At 38.4% G+C, this 27,747-nt stretch overlaps 1 protein-coding gene and 1 long non-coding RNA gene across 4 annotated transcripts; one reads left to right on the forward strand and one right to left on the reverse strand.

Moving 5' to 3' along the window:
* Positions 1-8,808: 8,808 nt before the first annotated feature.
* Positions 8,809-9,987, reverse strand: LOC124161548. Its single transcript, XR_006865372.1, has 2 exons — positions 9,411-9,987; positions 8,809-9,331 (listed from the first exon to the last, which is right to left on the reverse strand). It is a non-coding gene; the product is annotated as an uncharacterized LOC124161548 (long non-coding RNA).
* A 494-nt stretch (positions 9,988-10,481) lies between these two features.
* LOC124161546 (prostaglandin reductase 1-like) lies at positions 10,482-27,270 on the forward strand. 3 transcript variants are annotated; one of them, XM_046537921.1, is made up of 10 exons: positions 10,482-10,572; positions 10,705-10,807; positions 12,654-12,754; positions 17,302-17,358; positions 17,864-18,049; positions 21,764-21,882; positions 24,342-24,496; positions 25,166-25,277; positions 25,413-25,531; positions 26,980-27,270. In XM_046537921.1, coding segments are annotated over exons 3-10 (861 nt in total). In that variant the 5' UTR covers positions 10,482-10,572; positions 10,705-10,807; positions 12,654-12,752; the 3' UTR covers positions 27,091-27,270. The 3 variants fall into 3 exon arrangements, with proteins under 3 accessions (XP_046393877.1, XP_046393876.1, XP_046393878.1); XM_046537920.1 differs by lacking the exons at positions 10,482-10,572; positions 10,705-10,807; positions 12,654-12,754 and adding exons at positions 14,972-15,223; positions 15,301-15,346; XM_046537922.1 differs by lacking the exons at positions 10,482-10,572; positions 10,705-10,807; positions 12,654-12,754 and adding an exon at positions 15,140-15,223.
* The last annotated feature ends 477 nt before the right edge of the window (positions 27,271-27,747 follow it).

Genomic DNA, 27,747 nt, shown 5'->3' on the forward strand with positions numbered 1-27,747 from the left:
GATGTAAAACTCCTATCTACTCGTATAGAAACTAGGTCCCTGTGACGTCACGTGGAGTGGCATTGCATGGGAGCCAATCTGGCCTTTTTCACATGCGGTTAAAATTGACCATTGCCATTCGTCTAAACTAGGATTTCTAAAACCAAATAATTTGTATATTATGAATATACTAACTGTGGGTAATGAATCGAAATCAATTCCTTTCATTTTCTTTGATGAAGTAAACTACCCTATTGTGGCCAAGGCATCACCCCTTCACTCTATGATACAAACAAATATCAAATCAATTTAAGTACATCCACTAGAGCAGCGGTTCCCAAACTGGGGGTCATGGGCCGTTCGGAAAGGGGTCGCGAGATGTGCGAATAATAAAGTGAACTATGTACTTAAACTTAGACAACCATTTTTAGGGGGTCGCGGCTAAAACGTATGGGCTAAAATGGGTCGCAGAAAGAAAAAGTTTGGGAACTGCTGCACTAGAGTAACCAAAAAGAATTATGCCGAGGTGTTGGTTTTTGGAGAGGGGTTATATTATGGATAGGGATAGGAAGAAGAGGTTCTTTTAAACCCTATGACATCCCTCCCCCACCATATATGGCCATGACAATAATAAATCATAAGAGGAGACCAATATTCTAACATGACCAGCAGCAGGTGAAAGAACCTCATGAAGTTGAGTAGAACTTCATGTGTAAACCACTATGCATCACCACGCTTGAAAATTAATATTTATACTGTACATACTGTTAAATCATCCAGAAATTTGGTTGCAAAGAAAAATAACAGAGAACTCATAGAATTTGAAAAAAATATAGTTGATTTGAATATTTGCACTCATTAAAAAGAAAGAAATATGGAGAAGGAGTATGGACATGTGTAATATGGACAAGGCCAAACAAAGAGCTGAGAAAACTGTTCAAAAAGCCACCTAGATATTTAGGCAGAAGACTTATGTTGAAGCCATATCCACAGAAGATGTGAAAAGAATTAAATTACAAAGAAGGTATATGAAAGTAAAACTAACTGCATAAAAATAAGCAGGAATTATGATAATGAGGAATATATATTTAATACCAATACGTAATAATTAATAAATTTAACATATGGAAAAACCAGAGAAAAATGGGAGTTCAGACATGAGAAGAGAAAAGAGAAAGAATGTGTGACGATCGATTAGACCATCTGCATTTCCCATAGTAGAATTAGTGGAGTTTAGATGGTACATATATTAATCATTATGTCTGAGATTCAGATTAATGAAAGAGAAGTCAAGAGTGGAAGCATTGAAAATTTGGTACTGTCGCAGAATGATGAGGATAAAATGGAACAAGTAAAGCTGAGTAAGCAATGAGGAAGTGCTAAGAAGAGTGGGAGAGAAGAGAAGTCTTCAAAAAAAGAACTACGGAGAAGAGAGGACAACTTATTTGGCCACATTATGAGGAATGATAACCTCATGAAAACAATCATAGAAGGAGAGGTTGAAGAAAAAATGGGGCAAGGGGCGGCCCACAATGAATTCCTGACAAGTTACAAAGGATGTGAAAGAGAAGAAATTCGTCACATAAAAAAAGGTTAGCAGATAGGAGAGCTGTCAGACCAACTTTAAGATTGCTGATTGATGATGATGCAGTCATATCTTGAGAAACCAGCAAACAAAGACTTCTGTTGCATCTAGTAAAGAATCAGAATACATGGCAATTACAGACAAAGTTGTGTTTCTACAAAAATTCACTGCCAAATTATTTAGAGAAGATAATCAACTTTTCACTTTTACCGACAACTAGTGATCCTACTTTTTGAGAAAACAGAATGCTCTCCATGAATTTAAATTTGAGAATTATGCATCTGGATTAGGCTTGCTGCATCTATAAGATTAAGGAGTGCCAAGGTATGTACATAATCTGATTTCTGTAAATATTGTGCTTATGTATTTACTTGTTGTTAAAACACCATTTGTTGATTGTTGTAGGTGCCATATATAATAAAGTATTGTATCCTAATCTTTCTGCTCTATGCAAGAGACATGTTAAGAGTGATCTTGATTTTTTTCAAACTGCTCAACCTGAAATGTAATGGACTGGGGTACTCTCAATGAGTTCCTGCCAGGAATAGTGCAAAAAATCTACATAGGAATAATCATTCGCCTTGACCCGGATGAGAGGCATTGCGGGTGACTACGTAAAAGTTATCACCATGGCTAAATAATCCTGCCAGGAAATCCTAATGAGGAACAATTTAGCCAGTCAAATATTTTACAGGTACAGTCCCATCACATTTTGGCATAGGAATGACATATGTTTTAAACTGCCTTGGACCCTTAAGGGTTAATAATGCACTTTCTTCCTCCTTTCCACAACACATTACTATTTTTGATAAACTTTGTCAAGCACTCAGTAAAATGACTATCCCTGAACTGACCACAGTGGTACCTATCCTTTAATTTAAAGAAGAGTCCAATGAATGAGAGGCAAAATTGCTGGCAGTCTTCCAACACCAGAGCACATTCTTAGATTTATGTATGTATCATTAAGATAGCTCAGGGCTGATTAATATGACCTTGAGTTGTTATCACTATTTTTCAATGACAAAAAAAGGATGAGGTATTGATTGATAGTATAGGGAGAATGAGAATCAGCAGCAAGGAGGATGCAGTAGATAGAAAGAATAGGAGGCATCTAGGGCATAAATGGCCATGGGAGTAAGTAAGTGAGAGTATTTGTCAATGACGGCTCATTCAACCAGTAAACCCACCTACATATCTTTTAGCTTACCCCTACATCTAGATGTTGACCCACTTCATGGCTTTAAGCTCATTATTATTATAATTTATTAATCCAAAGACCATGGGCACATGATATAAGAAACATTAAAAGATATACAATGAAAATACATAGTCAATAAAATTGATTTGCAATTGTTTGAGAATGTAAAACAATCAGGTTAATTATTCAAATAGGCATTAATTTACTGAGAAAAATTAAAGACAGGAAATTACGGACATTTTATTAAAATGAACATAGAGATTGAATGTTTTTTTAATTGCTTGGGTAGATAGTTGAACATTAATTGTTCATTTTAAATTGTTAAAATTTTAATGCTCACTTCTTTTGCCAGAGCTAGATGCTCTTGTCCTAACACTATCTTGCAGCAGATGTTTTGAGATTCGATCATACACTGTGACTCTGCATTTATAAGGAATAAGGATATATTTTATTGCACATATAATACTATAGACTATATGATATAAACACTAAGGAATGGAACAATATTCAATTTTGCTAAGATGGGTCTGGATGGGGAACAATGGGGAATTATTGTGATAGTGCTAAGCAGTATTTTCTGTATGTAGTTTGAAAGTCTTCATTGCATCAGTTGAAGATCACTCAAGTACATAGGCGGATCCAGGGGGGGGCACGGGGGCACGTGCCCCCCCTCAGACCCTCAAAAATATGCAAGATTTTTAATACGGTCCCATTATCATGGCGTTCGTTTTGTATTACGAGGTATCCTTGTGCCCAACCCAGAACAAAATCCTGGATACGGCCTAACTTGTGCCCCTCCCAGAAAAAAATCCTGGATCCGCCCTTGCTCAAGTATTTTGCTGCACAACACATGTGAGAAGGAGATACCATAACGTAATATTGATAGGATATGAATGCTAACATGCTAACTGCATAGAGTTCTCATAAAGTCATACACTGAGCAGTTTTTTCATTAGGGTGTCATAATGAATTTCTCAAGAAAGGTTTGGCCTGAAATGAATGCCTAGACATTTTGCAGGTACATACATTGTTTCATTCAACAATAAAGTAATTTTCAATTCCATTAAGAGAAAATATAACTAATTGTGATTTTTGGGCATTGAGGCAGAAGGCATTCACTTGATACCACAAATGGAGTTTATCTGATATTATATTAGCATTGCTGACCAGTGTAGGGGATTTGGAGGAGGTAAGAAGGAAGTTGGAGTCATAGAAAAGCAATTTAGTGGTAGTGGTGTCTGTGATATAGTGAACCAAGTCATTAATATAGATTAGGAACAGTACTGGGCCAAGTGCAGCATCATGTGGGACCCCAAGAGAGCTGTGGGCTACATTTGAGTGGTGGAAGGCACCATTGGCAAAAAGAGGTACAAAAATAGTCTGCTTTTGAAGGCAAGATTCAAGCCAATCATACGGTGTACCTCTAATACATACCTAGGTTAGTTTTGAGAAGACAATGTTGATTATCCATACCAAAAGCCAAAGGAAAGTTAAAGAAAATACTGGTCTGTTTTCTGTTTTTGGCCAAGAGAGGTGAGGATGAAATTGATTGCTTCATAAAAAGCTGCGGTTGAGGATTCACCCTTCCTAAAACTATTTTGGTTTGAAGAGAAAAATGAATTTATTTCCACAAAGGAATACGAGTAATGCAAGAATAGGTATACAAGCAAAGTAGCAAATACTTCCACACCTGGCAGGTAAAAGAAGGCAACAGGTGGTGACTGTTGGATAATAACAAAGGAGGCTACAGAAATTAATCTCAATAAATTAACATGAGCTACAAATCTCTAGTTACTATTAGAGAATGTGCGAAATAAAATCCTTCAAAAATGAATGTCAAAAAGACCTCATATAAGGCAACAAACCCTGACAGGCAGCCCATTGGAAACTCAAAACAGTGGTCAGTGGCATAAACGAAGAGGCAAAATTTATTTTGGATATCTGTTTCCAGCATTGTAAGGAATCAATAATACGTACAATAAACCACACTCATCCACAGAATTCCTGATGAGGTTGGAAACCTGATATTTGATGTACCATTTTGATGAACTTTTTTGGTATGGATGAGAAATTAAATCAAGCCAAAGAAGGTAACACTTTAACAGACTGAAAACGATTTAAGTAAAGATGTAAATACCAAATAAAGAAATTTAAGGAAAAAAATTAGGTAAAAACAATATGTAGTATGTATTACTAGTGGTTTCCTATTTTTTTTTATTGCCTAAAACGAAAGATTATTACTCCTGGAGTTCGCATTTCACACTCTTAGAGTTTCGAATGACGATATCTATTTTTCACGACTAAACGAAAAGTGAAAATTTTCAAGTGCGTGAAAATGCAACGGCTAAGTAGGAATGATGGGAAAAGTCCATATGACGTATTTCTGGTTCCCGCTGCTGCCCTGTGAGGTGATCTTGAGGTGAGGCTTGAGCGCTGATACGACGCAGGCTGCTAGCAGATAGCAGAGTATCCTGCTAGCAGGTAGCGCTTGGCTTAAATAAGGATTATTAATACCCTATCAAACGAAGGAAACTTTCCAAACTTAGGCAATTTTAATGGGTGATTATTAAGAGATGTTTCCCTGAGCTCTGTGCCTCATGGATGCATTGATAATCTCAGACGATGCAAAACTCCTATCGACTCGTACAGAAACTAGGTCCCTGTGACGTCATGTGGAGTGGAATCGCATGGGCGTCAATCTCACCTTTTTCAAAAGAGGTTAAAATTGACCATTGCCAATCATCTAAACTGGGGTTTCTAAAACCAAATAATTTGTATATTATGTAAACACTAATGGTGGGTAACGAGTAGCAATCAATGCATTTCGTTTTCTTTGATGAAGGGAACAACCCTATTACATGAATAGGAAGAATTGACAGCAAATGAAGTATTATTTATATATAAATATTAAAAAATCATGCCAAAAAAAGCTTTAAATCTCAAAAACCATTGATTTAAATATTTTTCTGATTACAAGGAATATCATGAAGCTCCGTGTCCTTCATAAACCGATCAAAAAGAGTGAAAGAAAACCATGTATGCCCAGTTTTGAAGACAATTGTATGTACATGTTGGCTGGAGTGCTAGCTCCCTATTCAGGATTTGAATCCCGAGGTTAGATGACTTTTTAAAGGGAAGCTTGATCCCTGCTTGCATATTGTCTGGAGGGCACTTCGCACGTAGCGTCTCATACCAGATGGGACATTAAGCCAAGAAGACTCAGTCACATTTCTTGAGGGACAAGCTAACATTGAAGCCATGCTTTTATCCATCATTCCTGACCTCAAGGCACACATCTGTCAATGTTACTCATGTACCTCCTCAAAGTATCATACTGTACCTCAAGGTCTATAGTCAATAGTAAGAAATTCCACGTATAACCAATGGCATTTAGAATTGTATTCAAAATAGATTATAAATTCTTTAAGTGTGTATTTATGGAGGGAATAATACATGCAAAAAACTTTAAAAAATCATCAGCCAGATGGTTTGGGAATAACCAATAAATATGTACTGATGATTTACACATTTCATTCATTTCATTAATTTTTAAAAAAATTACAGTCGTCCACTAAGTTTCTATAGGCATGAAAAACTGTAGAGTCTGAGTCCAATTGAAAAATTTATGGAGTCACACAGTCAAGTTTAGAACCATGAAGGTGCTATTACCCAAGATGCAGGTCCATGAAATTTGAATTTCACCATCATGTCATAAATTCATGTAACAATTTAATTAGCCCTCAAGAAGCCCAGTCATTTTGCTGATGCAGTGAAAAATTTCACATTGGAACACAGACAAAGAAAAGGGAGCATGAAAAAGCTTGCAGGCATTTGCAAAATCTGCTCTCTCCTTCCTAGCCAAGAAATCTGCCTCAGCTATCCTAAACCCCTTCTGAATTATGTAGCACCTTGGAACAGTAATGAGTTGAAGCTTGTGAAGGGGTATACCATTTTGCTTCAAACATACAAAAAATAAAAACCTAGTGTGTGACGTGCCACCGAATATCCACCACGAGGATTCCATCCTGACAATCGCAACTCTCAAGTCTATGGTAAAGACACATGTGGTACACTTACCCTGGAACCTTTCTCCCCCATCCACTCCTGAGACACTAAAGGATGACCCTTTCTCCCACAACCTTTAATACATATTTCCATTTCCTGACACCCATTCCCCATCCCTCATCTTACCCTCTCCTCTCCATAAGCAGTAGGACATGTTTCACAAAGAACTTGGCTGCACATGATGCACTTCAAAATGTTGTAGAGAAACACATTTTGTGAAAATAAATTCAGTGGAACTATGTATTGCAATGTCTAAGTTCACTAACATAAATCACTTCCACCACATCACGCCACATATCATACAACGCATTCATCTCCATCACTCATATAAATTTCCATAGGAAAAAATTCCCCTGAACTAGAAATAGAGCCACAGACCTTTGGAGTGATTAACAGAGAAAGTCACATAAATTACCTAAGAAAAAATTTAACCCTTCAACAAAGAATCAAACCTTTGTTTCTTCAGAAAGAGCCTTTGGCTACCTGGGCCACTCTGCAGATCACAATCCAACAAAATGATCGATGGATTTTTCTCCTCATAAAAAAATCTGCTGATTTTGTTGGTAATTCAAGTAATGGTTTCGATAGTGGTGGGCCCCGTTGTCCCCATGGCAGCATGGGTTTTCCCCTATCTCGTACCTTCCACTCCTATCCTCTCCCCAGAGGCATCGACGGGTTCCTATCGCAGCGGTGCCTCCTTCCATTTTCCCACCCATTCCAACCCCTCCCCGGGTGACTGGGCGTATCAACTGAATTACATATTGGGTCCCAGCCCTGGCAATTCAAAGGGCCCCCCTTTGGCTCCCATTCACTGTGCAGACCACTACACCAAGGTTCTCATGGCAGGCCTGAAGTATTACACATAACCACTGTGAAGTTCTGTAGTGCAAGTTTAAGGCTCTCAACTCATTGTGCCTAAATAGAAGTTCTTTCTCTCTCATGCTGCCATCTTGGCAGGACCACGATGGCCTGACATTTAGTGCCATTAAGTCTCAGTACAATTGACATGGGAATTCAGGAACCAGGTAACAAGTGGCCTGGAAAGCCAAAAGTCTGCGGTTCTACTCCCAGTCCAAGGGAATTTTTTCTCATAAAGCATAATAATCTACACAGTGGCCTCAAAAGATGAAGGGCTGTTTATTCTATTCCAATAGGTACTTTCGCAAGAATCGTGGTGCACCCAGGTGGCTTTCACTCCTCGTCACAAGCCTCTAGACTAAAGCGGCATCAATAATGGTGTATTAAACTACTAATCTAGAGATCCAGGAACAAATATGAGTGGAACCTTGAAATACGAGGGCTGTCCAGAAAGTAACAGACATTTTGTAATGGCACGGCACTGGATGGCACTAGCGCCACTATATTGGCTTCAAAGTTTTCCTACTCTTTGTGCACAACCAGCTTGGATATCTTGCACGTCGTGCCTATTGTACTTTGCATAGAGTGGAGTGTTAAAATGAGCCCTGCAATTGAAAATCCCACCAGTTGTCAAGTTTGAGCTGCAACAAGTTTTTGCAGGCAAAAAATCACAGATCAAATTCAATTTATCACCAGATTTGCATTTAGGCGTACAATTTAGGAATAATCACTCAGAAAATTCACATACATGACACAAAACAAGCATTGGGGAAAACTTAGCATGGAAGTTTTGTTTCCCCTAACAACACCTATCCATTCATGGCAATTTGAACCCAGGGGATGTGGGATGATTTTGGATGGGAAGTTTTCAATCACCCGCCGTAAACCCAGATTTGGCACTAAGGGACTACCTGGACTATCACATGTTCTGACATGTTCCCAGTGATAATAAATTGGCTCGCTATACAACAATTTGACATTGACGCCGAATGTTGGTGTGCCTAAATAAGTGGTTTAACTTGAAATTTCTACAGAGAGGGTATTGCAAGCTTGTACCACGTCATGATAAATGCATTAATGTAAGTAGCGATTATGAATAAAAATAGGAATTACAAAAAATGAGTCAAGCATTCAGTGAATGTATTGTCCACAGCGACCAAGACATATTAACACAGAAACTTTCATGAAACCCATAAGCTGTCACCGAAGTGCAAGGCCTATCAACTGCTAAACAGATTCAGTTTGGCCAAGCGCTAACAGAATTTAGCAAGGTGTCAGCCTCATTCATAATCTACAAACAGAAAAATCAAAAGTAATTTATTTTTATGGAAAATATCATTTGGACGGGCGCACATTAGCGTTCAAATTACACGGCTTACCAAGCCAATTGCCGATTCCCGGTGCTTTAGACGCATTGGTATTGAAGTAAAAGCAGCAGAGTTTCATTTCAGAACAAAATCGGTTAGGCGGAGATAACCTAACAGGCATGATGAGTCCGATTGTTGAATACACTTATTCAGGATACAAGGTGGATACGCTTATTTAGTTCCTCCGTTATCTTCTTCTCAACAGCAGGAAGTATCATCCTATCTTCCGCTCCAATGTTGTAGCTGATAAACACAGGTATGGATAGTTTTTTCGAAAGCCTGCGACAAAATTAAATGAAAGTATATCATTTGAAACAGTGACAAATAATTTAATCTCCACAGTTACACAATTCAATACCTTCTAGCCATGTTGATTGATTCAGATGAACCCAATAAATGCGTTCCTGCCGGAACACTATCATAAGAAGTTGGCAATGCCATCGACAAATCGGTAAGTACTGGGCACGAGGAAGGTCCAATCCAGATGTACAAACTACGGTCCATTTTTAGAAATTGAAAAGTAACTAGCGTGTCAATTATTTCACACGTAACGTCTTCACAATGAAACGAAGACTCCACAAAATTCGGGTTGGTGGACGAATCAGATACACTAAGTCTCTCCATCGTAATTCCACAGAAATGATATTTTCAATTGTGCAGGAGTGTACAATCTTATTCACTCAGAAGTCAATCGCTGTACTATAGTGCAAGCATATAACACATTCACAACGAATGTATTCTCCTAATGCTAAACACGAGAAATTAACGTAAACAAAACACCCTCCAAGTCAAACGAAAACGCTACTCCGGTTGGGATAGCAAGAGAAGAAAAATAGGAATATGAAATTTCTCCACCAGTTCCTTAAGTATAATGCCAAAGAAACTCGAAAAACAACTTTTTGTACCACAATGACCATTCAAATGTGGAATTATCTTCGATATCACACGCACTCCTACATTCTTTTACCCGGCCCCGCGCCCCCGCGCAATTTTTTTCTTTCAAAAATATAATAGCGCGCCATTTTGAATTTCAGTGGTGACTCGTAACTGTTTGCCGTACTTTTCCATTTCTAGCATATTTTAGCTATTTGAATAAATTTTAAATATATTTACGTTAAATTTGAGGACATTTATTTTAAACAGGCTTTCCCGGAGGCTAGCAAAAATCACCCACCACAGGTTTCTTCTTCTCCAAGAATACTACAACTTATGCAGTCCCTGTGTTCTTTTCTGCTTTATGGCGCGTGAACGTATGTTCTACGTGAACGTATGAACGTATGCCTTTGTTTTCCCTGCAGTTCCTTCAACTGTCGAGAATAAATAAAACTCGAAAGTGCGGTCATTTTAATAACCTCGATATTTTTGGCTCAGTTGATTATAGTGCTTAAATTTGTACAAATATCCTCATGAAAATGCAATTTTTGTACTTATGTGCGGGAGAAATTTTGTGCTTCATGGAAAATGGAGTATTCTTTGTGGTAGAAACGGGATTAAACAATCGCAGTTTTTATGGCCTTATTGTAAGATTTCCAGAGATCGCTTTAAATGTAATATGTAATTGAATATGTAAATATGTAATTGAGTGTAACTGATTATTTTATGCTCTCTATATTTTCGATTCAAGGATTACTATATTTACTTTTTAACTCTAGGTGAAATTTCCTTTTGTTCTTTGCACAAGATACGAGAGAATATAAAACCATGTGGGAAAATGACCAGATTGTTTTGAAGTTGGAACTATTGCAAAATTTTAAGGTATGTATCGAGAGACATATATTTATGTTTTTAAGCTGACTTAAGTTCTCAATTCACTAAGACGTAAGAATTCTCATAACAAACATTCCCAGTGGCACAGAATGTGCATTAACCCGTTCACGCCGGACGTCAAGTGGCACCAACGGGCATTAATTTATATGCAGAGCACCTTACGTCGGGTATAGCTGTCATGGATTGTTCAACACAAATGACTGGACGTTGGCTCTGGCCGACACGAGGGAAGGGAGGTGACCGTTGAGGGAGCCATTGTCTGATGCATTCAGGCCCGGCCTGAGGCCCAACTTAGCGAGTCCTTCGGGCCACTCCTGTGCACCTTCCTGTAGAGCATCCCACGGCACATCCTGTTGATGATCCTGGAGCTCCCATCTGTCTCTATATTTCACAGGATCATTTTGAGATCATAGGGATGCATGTACTGGGCATATTCCAAAACTTTTGCTGACCAGGATGACTGGAGGAAATCAATCGGTGACTGAATAGTTGCCCCTAATGGAGATGGGGAGATACCGTCTCCCATCACCTCCATAATTACTGGACTCAAATTAAATTTTTTATTTCAACAACTTAACAAACAGTGTTTGAAAATAATTTATGAATAGAAGGCACCTCTCTACACATGCATTATTGCTGAGAGCAGTGGCGCAGCGAGGGGGGGTTTTGGGGGATAAACACCCCTCCCCCAGAGCTCAGAGAAATTTTTAAGTTATTTTACTTAATTGGATTAATATTGCTTATAAAATAGTGTGAGGATTAACAAAATATCCCTCAGAAGGCCATAAAACTCAGCATTTTGAACCATTTATCTTAAATTTTTTTCTGATGGAGAGCCCCCGCAGCTACTGCTTACCCTGGCGGGTATACTGTACCCCCAGGCACCAGTATTAGTTGCGCCTGAAACTCCCCCTAGCCTTAATTCCTAGCTGTACCTTGGCTGAGAGGTGTTGTGTTCCACCAAGCCATCAAAGAATGTAATATTGCTTTGGTCCCTCCTCCCAAAACAATTAATGACCTTAATCTTCCCGCGTGTAAACTGACTGATTTTATTTCACTTCTTCACAATATTACCCCATCAGGTAGTGGCATTAGGCTATCCCAAAAAAAAAACATTTTTTTTTTAATTTCAGAATCGTCAAGCAGATTTCGATGACCCTCGGGTATACAAGGATAGGTGAAAAAAAAATTTCCAAAAATTTTAAATAATTAGTTAGCGAGAGGCGCTGAAATACCAAACCCTGAAGAGTCACTGAAGCATGTGAACATGGTGGTTGACCGTGGGTGAGGAGGAGGGGAAGGGAGGGGGATGGCCTCAGCGGTCTGTTACGCCGCGTCCCGCGAGCCGCATCACTTAGCACCACTCTTGGTGCCAGGCTGTGCGGGCCGTAAAGCCTATATGGTGAAAGATACGCAAAAGCTGACGAAATTTTTGCCCAATTGCTCATACCCTGATTACCCTTATTTTGCTATTTTTCGCGAAATCGTATGACAAATTAAAATTTTTTTTTCACCTATCCTTGTATACCCGAGGGTCATCGAAATTCGCTTGACAATTTTGAAATTTAAAAAAAAAATGTTTTTTTGGGACAGCCTACAGTGTCATGCGTTCGGGGTAAGCCAGTAAAGCTGCTCTTGGCCAGTGCCTGCCAAGACTGCCAGGCATGTTTGGATCACCACCTGCCAAGAGCAAAAGTTCTGATTTTTCTGTCAATGGTCAACAGATAGCAGTGCATCTGTTGGAAGCCTTGGGTTAAGTGTTAGCACAGCAATCTGAGATACTCTTGGGTCTCCTTCTCTCTCTTTCGCTCTCAATGGGATCAACCACTGCTAGGTTGAAGGAAGTAGTGGACTACAAAGGAGTGCCACCGAATGCCCCATACGATTCGTTGGAAAAAACAGAGGAAGAGGCTACAAAAGTAAGCACTCATAAATGTAAGTTGAAGTGAAATTCATTCTGTAATCATTGAAAAGAACTTATGATGCTACACTATTCTGTATTTATATTGCTAAGAGTTGTGTAACCAGCACACTATTAAAATGGTAAAGGTTTTTCATGAATTTTCAATGAAAAGGGATATTCTTGGAACACTGCCTTTACATGCTTAATTATTTTTTTGTTTACAATACTTCAATGGTGCATCCATCAGATTACTCAACTTTTTACTGATTGATTTGTGAATGAAAAACTTTGCTCGTTTCTACAATTTGGAACTTTATTTTCCTGACTAGTTTCGATACACTGTATCATATTCATAGGACTAGCCTAGTCCTATGAATATGATACAGTGTATCGAAGGGCTATGGTCTCATTCATAGGACTAGGCTAGTCCTATGAATATGATACAGTGTATCGAAACTAGTCAGGAAAATAAAGTTCCAAATTGTAGAAACAAGCAAAGTTTTTCATTCACAAATCAGTAAGATGGATTTCTACAACGTGAAGGCCTCTACTATTCAGTGCATTTTTACTGATTACTTGCCCTCAGTCATATACCAAGCCTTAGTAAATAAATTACATATACCCAATTTTACTTAAGGATTGTGTAAGAAGAGGTAGATGTAGTAGGTTAACCACTTTTTTTAAAATATACAGTATATTTTAGGGAGTGTGGTAGTTCAAGGCAGAGCATTTGTCCGAAGGGCTATGGTCTCAAATCTTGAGTGAAGCCTTAAGGTTTAGTTGATATAATACATATTTAGTTTTAAATTTATACTCTTTTAGCAAAACCCCTGTGGTGCGACTAGAGAAACAAATTTTCTTATCCATCCCTCCTTTCCCTGTCTGAAGCATTCCAGTCCCCCAACACTACCAGATTTTTCTTACCTGGGATTTCCCTAATAATATTTATTTCCTTCTGCTGTTCCTACACCCCATCTACTTCTTTCTCTGGTGGCTAGCAGGCATATAGGTACATTTGAACCACCACATGGTGAATGTTGAGTCCCAGTTCGATTTCCATCACCGCAATCCTGTTGCTAACATGTTCAGCAACCTACATCTCCGACCAAGACTCCCATTTAATACCAGCCCCTGATAAAAATAAACTCCTCCATGGTGGAGGGTAGACGTTCGTTTAGTCTCCTTTAAAAGGAACCCTACCCTTCATATACCCTCTGTTGAGGGTAGCTCCACCTTTCGTCTACCCTCCATGGATGGTATGGGCTACCCTTCGATGTTCTAAAATGCGATCCATCTACCCTAGTTGGAGGGTAGGCGGTAGGTAGCACTTCCATCCAGTGGAGCAGCGAGGGGGGGATTTTGGGGGTTAAACCCCCCCCCCAGAGCTCAGAGAAATATTTAAGTTTAATCCATTTTACTTAATTGGATCAATATTACTAATATAGTAGTGTAAGGATTAATAAAATATCCCTCAGAAAGCCGTAAAACTCACCATTTTGAACCGTTTATCTTAAAATTCAGCAATTTAATAATCTTGCACCTACCGCTTATCCTGGTGGGTATTCCACACCACCACACACCCTGGTATTAGTTGCACCTAAACCCCCCCTGCTTCCATCTGACTATCCTCACAGCAGGGTAGCCCTACCCTCCATGGAGGAATTTATTTTTATCAGGTACCCTACCAAAGAAAGCTTGCTCCCTCCCATTAAGAAAATCAACCCAGCCAAACAGACGATAATACTGATATATTTGGCAGTGCGCAACCGTATGGGCGCGTTCATTTCTCTCATCAATGGCCTTGGTCAATACTACAATCAGTCATATAATGTATTTTGCCATAAAAAAGTTTTTTATGTGATTTACTTGAGGAAATCCATAATTATTACTGACACTCTAAAACGAACTTCGGTAATTCGTGAAATTACAGCCAATAAAATACTTACCTTGCCAATTATTTTAGTTGAACATGAATATTCATATTTATGACTGTCATATTTCCCAAACCTATCGTTAAATGAAACAAAATTCTTTCGTCAAAATATTGATGTTTGAGTAAATATAATTGAAATTATGACGTGTAAATAAGATATCCCTAACGTTACTCGTCTGGCTTTCTTATATTAATTTAGGATAAAGATTCAAAATTCATGATTCATATAATTTGTATAAATATAATGTTGGTATTCTGTGAGTATGTTGGTGAAGCAGTGGGTCCGTTAGGTTGGTAGTACCGTAGTGCGAGTGTTGGCCTTCAACTATATTGGCGCGAGAGGGGGAGTTCTAATTGACGTCTAGCAGGGTGGATATCTTCTGCCTTTGTCCCATTGTGAGCTTATTCTCTCCGTCTGAGACTTACCATTCATTCAGACACCAGTTGCATTTGAACTGCTCGAAGATGAAGGCAAAAATCTTCGTGAAGAACTGTGAATTTGAGGGGGAACCCAAAGACAGCGACTTTTCGCTGACTGAAGAAGAATTACCACCGCTGAAGGAAGGAGGTAGGTGATATCAATTGTAGTTACGATGGATTTGAATTCGAATCAATCTTATCAAGTTCATCATGTCTTATTTTCAGAATTTTTATGCGTTGGAGAGTGGTTTAGCGTTGATCCGTACATGAGGTCAGTAATTTTAAGTGAGCTTACTTTAATTGTTTGCTTGCATTTCGATTACCGTTGGCTCGAGTTTATTCTCAACTATTGCCTAGATGATATTAAGGCTCTTGTTTATGGAGATCCTCCATCCAGTGTTCCTCGTCGAAATTACGTATCTGCGGCAATACCTCCAATTCTTGCCGTCCCTTAATTTTTTGCTGACCTTTTCCATGTCCTTACTTTCGCCCACAATGGGGAAATAGGTATTTTTTTAATGCCGTAGCGCTGGAGTGGTAATCTGCCGCTTCAGAGGGATGGCGACACACCAGAGTTAATCGTCATTCATGCATGTCTGCTATTGATGTATGCATTATCGTTGGTTTAGAGTGAGGCTTTCCTTCGTTTATGATACCTGCTCTCTCTGTATCTTCCTCGTTTACCTCTGGTATCTGTCCCTCCTCGGTTTTCAACATCCCCCAACCCCGGCTACATGCTCCATTCATCCCCTCTGCTTCCTCTTTGTATCTTCTTTGTGTCTTCTCACTTAACATCTGTAGCACTTCCTCATTATTTTCCTCCTTGCCTGTCTTACCTTTTTCTTGTCTTGAAGTTCTATAGCATCATATCATATGTTGTCTTCAACACCCTTTTTCTATGCTAGCACGCTGCCACTATGCTCCGTGTAACTCTTCTCACTTCCTTTTCATAACACATTCACTCTGTGCTCTTCTCATCAGTTTCTCTCTTCTCATGAGCCCATTATTTGCTAATACTATGCTTTTCCTGGGCCCTTTAATGTTGTGTTATTTTTCCACAGTGGTACAACCTAAATAGTTTTACTGTTCAACTTGCTGAATTTGTGCTCTCATCTCATTTTCGTATCCTGAATTTGTTCTTGAGGCTTTGATAAAGCGACTTTGGCTGCCTATCAATTTACCTTTGTCCTGCGCAGTGAACTTAAGGTGATTCGTCCACTAATACGTACCTTTAAAGTCTACACCATTACTGACTAATCAACACTATTTCATCCGATAATGTAACTGGCTTGAAAGTAACCTTCCACTTTAATGTAAAACTCGTCTTAGGTTCTCTTTTAAAGTTTATTGGCATACATGACTTAGCATGACTGAGGTGACAGCAGGCCACTATTTCTTGGACCTATGACATCAAATGGTTGTCTCAGTAGTCTACTGCCTCTTCTTATGGATATTTTTAAGCCATATACAGGTTTTAAAAGTGCCGTTTCAAATGTCAAGATGAATTATCGACAAAGCCATGACTGTTTGTAAGTGTAACAGGCTTTGTTGCCTGTCGAGTCTGTGAGTGTATGCTGATGCTCACTATGTCTAGCTTCTCTATTTAGTCACTAAGTAAACATACCTTACATTCTTTCCATGCTACTCCAATGCCCTCAACGTACAGGCTAAAAAGCAATGAATTTTGCTGGCTAAAGTGGTTTGTGGAACTTCATATTTTCTTCAAATTTCAATTAAGTCCCTTTGACATTATGGCATTCAATCAATGAACATACGAGGTTAGACTAAAAAACATGGGAATTTTGTAATATTAAGTTGCCTATTTAATCTCATTACTTTTACACCAAATTTCAACTGTCTTCAAAGTATTCTCTATCGACCGTGACACACTCCTCTAAATGCTTCTTCCATTGGTCAAAACAGTTGTTAAATTCACTAGACAGGATGTCACTAAGGAATTCCAATAGAGCAGACTCATACATTGGAACTAAATTGTCCTCTTAAAACTTTTCATGGAAAGTCTTGCTTGGATTCTCTCTTGAAATGTTATTTTTTGGGTCCATTGTTGCTAGTTTTTATCGCCAATAAGATTCATTTTAGCATAAAAAATATGATGAAGTAAATATTGCAATGCCATGGTTATGAAATGTGTTTTGCATACATAATTTTATCATTTGGTGGTAGCTTCAGTTAGGGTATTTTCTGAAATGATTTTTCTTTTTTCAGGGTCCATGAGCTTTGGTCAAAAGTTGGAGCAACTATGGTTGGATCTCAAGTAGCAAAGTATGTATAAAAAAAATCTTAGAATGATGTCAGCCATTTGTAAGTCAATTGTACCCCATTAGGGGTCCAATTTTTTATTTTAATTTATTTCCAATTTTCATCAACTCTAATGTATGCCTGGTTGTGGTAAATTTTTAAGTAAATACTTCAGTTAGAGTAAGTAAAATAGGTTGTAAATATTGTTCTATTTTGTAAAAGGAACCCATGCCTGTGAAATAAAATTATTATCTTTACTTGTTTTTCATTCAGGGTATTTTTCAGGGTATTTTTTCTTATTACTTTTACAATCATGTGGTTTAATTAATTCTGAAGTTGACTGATTCCATGAGAGGAGTTAATACCAGTACATACTCATTGGCTTCGGAGTACTCGTTTTATGTACCCTAATGGTGTTTTGTGATGTCTGCCATCATTGACAATTTTTAGATATGGCATAATTTGGTGTCATCTGCATTGTAAGTATGCCTTTTTATTACTAAACATTATGCCTGTTGTGTATCGACAGGGTGTTGGAGAGTAAAAACGATGTTTTTAAAGAAGGAATGTATGTTGTCGGATACTTTGGCTGGAGGACTCATACAATATGTGATGGAAAGAATGAACCAACCCCAGGCTTTGGACAGCCATTGATTGTGCCACATCTGGAGAAGTTGCCTATGTCCCTGTATTTGGGAGTCCTCGGAATGCCAGGGTAAATATTTATAATTTTGCTAGTGCTACAATTTTTTAGTGTGTTCCTATTGAAAACTATTTCCTACTTTGACATTGCAAGCCTAATAAATATGCTGCTGACATAATTTTTGTTTTGTATCCCATTCAGTGCCTAAAATCGTAAAATTCAGATTATTTCTGACATTATTAGACGTGTGTCTTCGTAAGCCGGTTATAATAGGAATTAGTATCTCCGAAACCTGTTTTTTGGTTGTGTAGGCTACCATCATTGGTGAGGGGGATGCTAAACCGGTCAGAGAACTTGGCGAGAGTCAGAAGAGAATTATGTCTGGTTGAAAATTTAAAAAATATCTACAATTACAGTGAATTTCTACCTACAATTTAAAGTGGTGTTTACTGTACGGGCACAATTAGGGTAAACAGGATTTATGATAATTGGAGGAGGTCGAAGTTAGCAGAAAGAAAAGTTAAGGGTGCCAATATTCGGTGAGAAAATGAGCCATGATCGATTTTTAGGAATCATGCAGGCACTCCACCTCTCTGCTAACCCTGGAGAAAATGAACAGTTACCTTGCGATAGGCTGTATAAGATCGGACCCCTGCTGGGGTCCTTGCTTGCTGGGGCTAGTGATATTGAAGTGGGGGGTCGGGGCCACGCAGAAAATGTGGTCCATAAATTGATGCGCGACTTCAAAGGAATGGGTCACAAGTAGAGATGTGCGAATAGTATCCGCGAATACTAGAATACTTCGAATACTAGAAAGTATTCGATATTCGAGGTCTCGAATAATTATGTTAATTGTTGAATTTCGCGCCGTACACTGTCGCAAACTGTCGTTGGTAGTTGACTCGGAAAATAATAGAATCGTGTTTCACCTTTCCCTCTTTCTCCCCCACTGACCTTTTTCTGCCTACCTGCTTCAAAGTTCCCCATTTCTGGAGGTCAACTGCTGCATGAATACCGTGGGATAGTTACATTAGCACATTTCCCAAGATCCTCTATCCCCCTCCATTCAGCACTAGCCCCCCCTCAGAGGCTTTCCTCTTCTCTGAAATAAAAAAGAGGTCCCAGCTCGCGCACGGATCATATTACGAAGACCTTACCTTCGAAAAAAAATCAACTTACAGGAGAACAATGGAAAGGTGTTTCGCGCCCCCCCCCCCTTTTCTCACCCACTGACCTTTTTCATCCTACCTGCTTCAAAGTTCCCAGTTTCTGGAGGTCAACTGCTGCATAAATCACTTATTAGCCCAAAAGGTGTCTAACAATGACTTTCAGCAATTGATATTACTCCTTTAATGGATTGAAATATTAGTAATGTGCACGTATTTAAAAAAGAATAAGACCGAACACGAGATATTTATGACTTTATTTAAGCATTTTACGCAAGAAAATAAATGTCGGAAAGACGAAGTAATACGACAGAGACTTAGCATTCTGGCGAGAGACTGTATGAGCAGCAAAGCTTCTCGGAAGTTGATGCGGTATTTTTTTTCGAAAACATATATCAAGTTACAATTTATGAGTTGTGCTATAAATCTCTATTGTTACAGTCACAGGCGAAGGGATATTTTCTCAGGATATTTGGTTTCTTTTGGTTTGGCCCTGATAGCAATTTGAATTCATCTTCTTATCTCGTGAGAACTTTCAAAGATGGACTGAAAATAATTGAAGAAAATCCGGTGGAGAAGCATGTGTATTTTGCAAAACGCCTCCGATAGTCCGCTAGCACTTGGCAGCAGGAGTGGGGTTAAAGCGAGCTACCTGTTGAAAATAAGAAGTTGAATGAAGCTGAGTATCAGATGGGCGTGCCGCTGAAATGGCGTTTGGTAGATAAGAATGTATACATCAGACAGAAATCCATCGTAGCAGTGTATATGCCAAGACAGCATGCAATCATTTTTCGCGAGGTGGTGTGTCCCCTTAGAATATATTAATGAGATGTAGGTTGAATCAACTGCATGCCCAATTGTTTCCAAAAAATTTAAATATTCCATTAATCAGCTAAATTCCTATTCGAATCATTTAAAGGAAATCAAAATTACTCCCCAAAATCTTGTGTTTCCTGCTGCATAGGCAACCGAGTCAAACATTCCAGCATTCATCGTTTAGTATTCGAGGTATTCGAATATTCGAGCAATGATTTAATATTCGAATTCGATATTCGAGTTCGAGAAATCTGCTATTTGACCCATCTCTAGTCACGAGTTATACATGGACAATTTTTACAATAGTGCAAAACTGACCGAAGACCTACTTGAAGAGCAGACATTTTGCTCTGGCACTCTGCGGGCAGGTAGGAAAAATAGCCAGCTTGTTGTGAGCAGTGCAAAATTAAAGAAAGGGGAGATCAATCCCCATCGCACCAAAAGATGTCACAAAGATTTCCTCTGAATTTGGATGCAAATGTGTGGATATGCCTAGCCCTGGAGTGCCCAAGAGAAAGCCTGAGGCAATAGCCAAATCCATGAGTAGGTATGTATTATAACATGGTGTGGGACTTTGGGAGGGTTCGTTTGAAGGGTTCATTTGGGACGGACGGGTTGTGGGTTGGTAGAAAGGGGAGGGGGAGGAAGAAAGAGGGGGATAAGGAAGGGGAATGTGGGTGGGGTTCTTTGATGATGGCTTGCTGGCGTGCACGAAAGAACGAAAGCTTGCCACACACATTACAAATTCAACGGAAAATTTAATGCAAAAAGTCAACAAGGAAATATACCCTGAAACACATGAAATTATTGACCGTTCATCTTTAGTTTAAAGCACACTTCTGGCCAGTGGGGGCAAGAATTCTCGTCATTTTTCCTGAGCGTTCCGGATGGATGAAAAAGATTCTCGTCATTTATTCGTGACAACTTATACAATTTTAACGCATTCTATATGTATTTAGTAATACGTTATCAGTTGTTGCTCATTACTTATTATGAAGAGACGTATGGTAATGTTTGATTGGGTCAAGTTATATTTTAAACATTAGCTTTTTAAATATGTAAAAACCAAAGGCAATTCACCCAAATTGACACACATTTTCAATCTCAACATCTCTACCCAGGTACATACATTGTTCCGCTGCATGAAAATACCCCGGTATGCAACGTGTTAACTAGTGGTGGAAGTGATTGGTAAATCATTTATTGAGAATCTCCTACCTGCTTAAATTTGTCAAAGTCCCTGACCCAGTTTGTGTTTCTCGAGAGAACTTAGGCGTATGCAGAGAACATAGTTGATGGTTACAATTAAGCTGTGAGTAATTTGTTCTTATCATAATAGCAGTTTGAAAACTGTATCCTTTAGTTGTTTATTTTTATTTTCCTAAAGTGATTGTTACTTTCTCTCTACTACTCCAATGATATATTTTCGTCATACATTTTGCATCAATGCGTAATGGTCATCTACAATAGCAGTTATATGATATGACCATCGAATTATGGCTAAAATGTATTCATCGTATATTAATACTTACAACTGTGCATTGACTTGTAGCCCATAATATACTATGCAATGGACTCTCGTGCATCAACCTGTTGGGGAATTTAAAAATGCCTGAAATTCAGTATTTTTAATTAAATGCGTAGCTTTAATTAGTTCCTTTTTATAAATACAATTGCTGATTTCCCAGTTCCTTTTTTTTTGATGTTGAAATTCCTCTCTGGATGAATGTGTAATCTTATAATCATACTTATAATCAACTTTTAAAAATTCCTGTCAACAAAGCATTTGTATTTCATTTTACAGTAACACCGCATACTTTGGGTTTCTGGAGATATGTCAGCCAAAAGCTGGGGAGACCGTTGTTGTAACAGCTGCTGCAGGAGCTGTTGGATCTCATGTTGGGCAGATTGCCAAAATAAAAGGTTGGTGTCTGTGCATTTGATGACAAAATGATATGCACTCAAGATTTGTGGTTAATTGCTAGGTTTACCATGGGATTAGTCGTTGAAAAGTAGAGAATTTCAATATTTTAGTGCCCATATGTAGTTTATAGTTGTCATGCACTGTGTTCAATCCCATGGCTGAAATGCTTTTGATTATGTATTAGTAAAAATTGGTTGGTTCCACTTTTCTGTTGGTATGGATTGTGGTTAGTCTTCTAGAACTGATTCTCTGGCTGGGTTCTCTGTTCCGTGTCAATAATTTTATTGTCATCATTCAATTTTCAAAACCTATTACATAATGACTTTCATGATGGTGTAATGAAAACTACCTAAAATAATATATCAAGTTATCTTAAAGTGATTGGTTACATATTCCACAATATTAAAGGTGTATAATGTGAACTTTTAGTGCTGCAGAGAAGTTTTCAAACAGGCTTTTGGGCTAATTATTTTTGTTCTGATTTTTCTTGGCTTCAGTTCCATTCTCTCAGCTCAAAAACTGGTGGAATCGAGAACTTGAGAACTTAACCGTCTATGATTTGAAGTATTACTACAGTAGACTCTCCATAATACGAACAACGTTATTATGAAGTTTTCGTTATTACGAAGCAAATAGTAGGTCCCGAAAAAAGGCCTCTCCAAGCTATAGTAAAAGAAACGTTAATGCAAAATTTTCGTTTTTACGAAATTACGAACATCAGTCCCGGATCCGGCGGCTATAAAATGAACTTTATTACGAAGTTCCACGCATAAGCAACGGTATTTAGGAGGATATTCACTATGCCAAGTTATAATAATCACGCCGCGTTTAAGTTCTTCCCACGAACTGTGCCCAAGAGCGTCAATTATGGTTCTTTCTTCAGTGTACATGCAACATAATATAATAAGTTTCATTCCTGTGGACCAATGGTGACCCACACGTAACCGCTCTTATATTGGACGTACAGTTGGTCCTCTTCCTATACACATTCGATTCAAGATTTTTCAGAGGTACGAGCATTCGAAATTTTCAAATTTTGAATTTGGCATCTTTCGATTAGGCCGATGCTTTGCGGTTTTGCTTGGCGTAGAGGAACTATCACTTTGACCACAATCTGAACAATGTATCATTGAATCCGGTGTGAATTTAGGAACTGTTGAGCGTTTCCCTCGTTCATCCTTACCGCGAGGAGTGATTTTTTCGGCCCCGGCTGCGACGCTAGTCCAGCTGGATGAGTTCTTAATATCGTGAGGTAGAGCATGATTGTGATGCCATGTTGCATTTTGTAGGATAACCATACTTCTCTATGCAATTTCATACAGTCCGGCCGGTGGGAGTCGCCCGATGACAGCACAATAGAAGGGGCGGATAACCCTACGCCAGCATGGTTTACACCCAATTGCTGTCCTCCAAACACACCCTCGTCCTCCCTCTCAACGCTGTCAACTGCATAAGGCGCAGCGAAGTAAGGCTGACCCACAAAAAATCCTTTCTTCGAATCACCAAAACAAGTGATTTTTCCTCTTTCGGTCCTTCAAGCGCGGCGTCCCTTCCGCATCGTTTCTTCACGGAACCCTTTGTGGGCGTTTCCCTTTCTTAGCTGGCAACCTTGCCCCCTACCCCGACATGGACCTTTCTGTGTGTCATCGGATAACTCTCGGCGGCTGTACTGTAGGTTTATCAACTTAGGAAAAATGTATTGGAACGCATTCAGTTCGTATATCGGACTAACTGTATTCGGGAAGATATAAACCCTCGATTGCGTCGTACTGCATTCTTCTGTTGAGAAACTGGAACGAATTTTCCTATTTAACCATACTTCCGCGTAATTTAATCGTGTTTATTAAACGCTGTTTTTTCCAATGATTCCTGACAAAAACGTTGGTACGAAATTCGTTATTACGAACCTCTGGGTTTTCGGTCCCGCGAACTTCGTAATAACGAGCGTCTACTGTAGTATTAGTAGTACTCTAAGGGTTACTAATATTCACTTTCTACTTTGGAGTAGTTTAGTTTGTGAAACTTGTTATTGTGTGCTTTCCTTACTGGAATTGCCAAACTTGCTGATTATCACCTTAATTTTGGAATGGTTTGCAATTTTTTTCAATCATGATAGTCTTTAAAAATATATATTAGACTCATATTTTTTCATTTCTCTATTGTGCCCACTTCTTGAGATACTCACAGAGAAGAAACGGTGATCATAACCATGTCGACGGCATCGCTAACTCCTGCCGAGAGGGTGAAACATCTCTCTGCTATTCCATGGCCTCATGTGGTTCATTGTTGTTTACTCACTCCCTCAATGAGAGGTCCTCCCTGAAGGAGTTTAAGACCCAGAACTCTGATGAGGGCACCAACTTCTGTTTTTTTTCCACTTAATAGGGAATAGCTGTATAAGGAATATTTGTCTATTGTTTAATTCCCCCCATCATTCCTATTTTTTAATGTTTTACAGGCTGCAAAGTGATTGGCTTTGCTGGAACAAAGGAGAAAGTGGAATGGCTGAAGAAGGATTTACTTTTTGACCATGCATACAACTACAAGGAGGTTGACGTTGATGTTGCCCTCAAGGAAGCTGCTCCAAATGGTGTTGACTGCCACTTCGATAATGTAAGGGGTGGCTGTAATTAGTCCTGAACTTTTATTATTCGTGTAAATGATTTTATAAAACTATATATGCACTAGACCTCAAACAAAACATATGGAACAGGTAAAGAAGGATGTGATAGAGAAGGATATGTATGAGAGATGTAGGTGTGGAAAGATTAGCTAATGAGAGAAATGAGTGGTGAGCTGCGTCGAACCAATCGTAGGATTTTTGACCAGTGATGATGATGATGATGATATATGCACTCTATATGTCTTCCATTGAAATACATACAAACATGTATGTAAAACATGTTTAAAAAAACTACATTACTTTCCACACAGCTTTTTATTTACCCCGATCGATTTCAACAATAATGAGTCATTTTCTTGAGGGGAGAGCCATGGGACTCTTTCCCCTTGAAAATAACTCATTGTTCTAGAAATCGATCAGGGTAATTAAAAGGCTGTGTGGAAAGTACAATGCAGTTCCTTCGAATATGTATAATTTACAGAAATTTCACAGAGTGTCACGTACATGAATTTATGTGTATATATTCACTCGACTGGGATTTCATATCGAGCTCGCTGTACGTCATGTTATTCTATGTTTGAGGGATTTTTATCATGAAATTTTGCCTTATTATTCCTATTGTCATGTTTGCAGTCTAAGTAGTCATTTTTACATTGCAGGTGGGTGGTGAAATGAGCAGCAAGATTCTGCGCCATATGAATCCTCGGGGTCGAATATCTGTCTGTGGTTCTATATCTGCTTACAATGCCCTGTCAAGTGAAGCACCAAAAGGTATTTATCCATTTGCTTCTTTTCTATCATGATAAATTACATAGTTTCAAAATTCTGTGAACATTTCTCCGGAGGCCTGAAAGTTATGATTTGGATTTAAACTTAATTGATTCTTGGAATTACTGTTGTTTTCAGCATCCTTAGTCCAGTTACCAATGATATTGAAGGAATTGAAAATGGAGGGGTTCATGGTGATGCGGTGGCTGGACCGTTGGGAGGAGGGCACTACTCAGAATATCGATTGGATCAAAGAGGTAGGGCAAACTTTATTTGAGGATATGAGACCAGTTTGGATTTCTTACATGATTCATTAAACCGTTGTATGGTTATTTGATTCTTACTGTTATTATCTTTATCCCTTAGTTGATTTTCCTGTCATCATAGGTGGGCAAAATACATTCAATTTGTATTTTAGACTCCAATTACATGGGAAAATTCCATTTCAAGTGCAAAATTCAAATTATATACTATGTAAATTTGAGCATGTCTTAAATGCATAAGTTCAGTTGTACAAAATTGATTGTTTGAGGCGTAACTTGGTGAAAGCGATTCATAATTAATATTAAAAAGAAGAACTTTGTGCTTTCACATTAATATTTATTCACGACCATGGTTTCAACGTTAGACGTCATCATCAGGTGAACTCTACAGAGGTCCATCACATCCTTTTATACCAGGCTAAGAGAGGTAGGGAGGAAGGTAATTAGGTTGAACGGATTGGTTAACAGAGCCTAAGGGAGCCTCCTCCCCCTAACTTCTTTCAAACCATATGACCAAGTTCTTTCCCCCTCCCTCTTCTCTGTTGACCAATCTGTTCAACCTAGTTACCGTCCTCCCTACCCCTCCTAGCCTGGTATAAAAGGATGTGATGGACCTCTGTAGAGTTCACCTAATGATGACGTTTAACGTTGAAACCATGGTCGAGAATAAATATTAATGTGAAAGCACAAAGTTCTTCTTTTTAATGTTAATTCAGTTGTACATACAAATTAGCGAAAATACATCATTCAAATAATTCATGTATTTTCAATACTGCCCATCTCTGTCTGTTGCATCATTCCCACTTCATATGTATAGTTGCATCTAGTGTGTTTTACAATTGTGCTCTCTTATATCCTTTTTAAGCATGTATTGTATTGCCTTTACATATCTTGTCAGCTTTCGCATCATATACTTGAATGTTTAAATGTTAGTATATATGTAGCCATTTAGCATTCTCAAGGCCTTAGGCAGCAAGTAAATGTCAAAAGTTTCAAACCTACCTGCTCCCACAGCCTCAAGTTTTGGGAGATACCGTCATTAGTGTACCCACACCTTAATGCTACCCCCTCCGTGCAAAACGCTCCTGAATAAATATATTGGCTACTTTCATAATCATTCTGTTCCTAATTAAAATCCTCACCCTCTGTCATGGGCACTCTCTCTTTGTGGTGAAGTAAAAACACAGTACTATTCCACAAAATGTATTTAACTTTTATTCATTCATTCAAGACGGTGTAAACGTTGAAACTAGTAGACAGCTTAAATAAATTTTGTGGAATAGTACTGTGTTTTTGCTTCACCATGAATATTTCATCGTTCCACCAAGTAACGCCCAAATCAGTTGATTTTACTCTCTCTTTGGTTTGGAAAATGTTTGCAATTCTATGTGAAAGGATAATTGGTTTCATTTATCCATCTTAATGTGTTGCTTTTTTTCTAGGGCAAGCTGAAATACAAGGAGACAATAACGGAAGGTTTTGAAAACTTGCCGAAAGCATTTAAAGAAATGTTAAATGGGAAAAATGTTGGCAAGGCAGTGGTGAAGGCATGATTTCAATGTTGGATCCAAAGGAGCCACAACTGCTTTAAACATATGCCTAATGTACTATTGTATACACGGCAGCCTTATCCATCAATGATGTATCTGCTAACTTTACAAATATGTTATTTTTATTAACCTGTCAATAAAAAATCATGACTATTCATGTTTCATATATAATCAAAATTTAAATATTGTTTTAATTCCCAGAAGTTCATGGAAGTTGTCATTTACCTATTAACTCTGCAGAGATAATGTATTCTTGTGACTTTTACCTTGATATGTGAAAGCATCTTTTCTGAAAACTATACATACAGCTCTGTGAGTGATCCCAAATTTCTTGGGTGATGTAAACTATCAAAATGCCTCTTTATTAATGCTATCTGGTATGTAGTCAAATCATTCCCTCCTTTTCTTCTCATTGAGGGCAGTGTGTGGGTATGGTAATTAATATTATAGTTATAACTACCAATAATCATGGTCTATTGTCAATTTAATAATGTTGTTTTGTATGAAGCTACACACCAATTATGTGGCTAAAGACTGTGATATCATTTGCTCGATTTTAGTCTACATAGAGGCAGTGGTGTGGCCAGGATTTTGAAATGGGGGAGTTGACCGTAAATTTCAGGGTCCTTCTGGGGTGCATGGAAAACATCCCCGGGCAAG

The sequence above is a fragment of the Ischnura elegans genome, chromosome 6 (genome assembly GCF_921293095.1).
Source record: "Ischnura elegans chromosome 6, ioIscEleg1.1, whole genome shotgun sequence".
Lineage (NCBI taxonomy): Eukaryota > Metazoa > Arthropoda > Insecta > Odonata > Coenagrionidae > Ischnura > Ischnura elegans.

What these genes read in the sequence shown, in the direction of transcription:
- LOC124161546 (XM_046537920.1), top strand. Translation starts at nt 15,121, where the DNA reads ATGAAGGCAAAAATCTTCGTGAAGAACTGTGAATTTGAGGGGGAACCC. An exon ending in AGCGTTGATCCGTACATGAG is followed by an intron (nt 15,347 to 17,301) that starts GTCAGTAATTTT and finishes TTCTTTTTTCAG; the next exon opens with GGTCCATGAGCTTTGGTCAA. An exon ending in TTGACTGCCACTTCGATAAT is followed by an intron (nt 24,497 to 25,165) that starts GTAAGGGGTGGC and finishes TTTACATTGCAG; the next exon opens with GTGGGTGGTGAAATGAGCAG.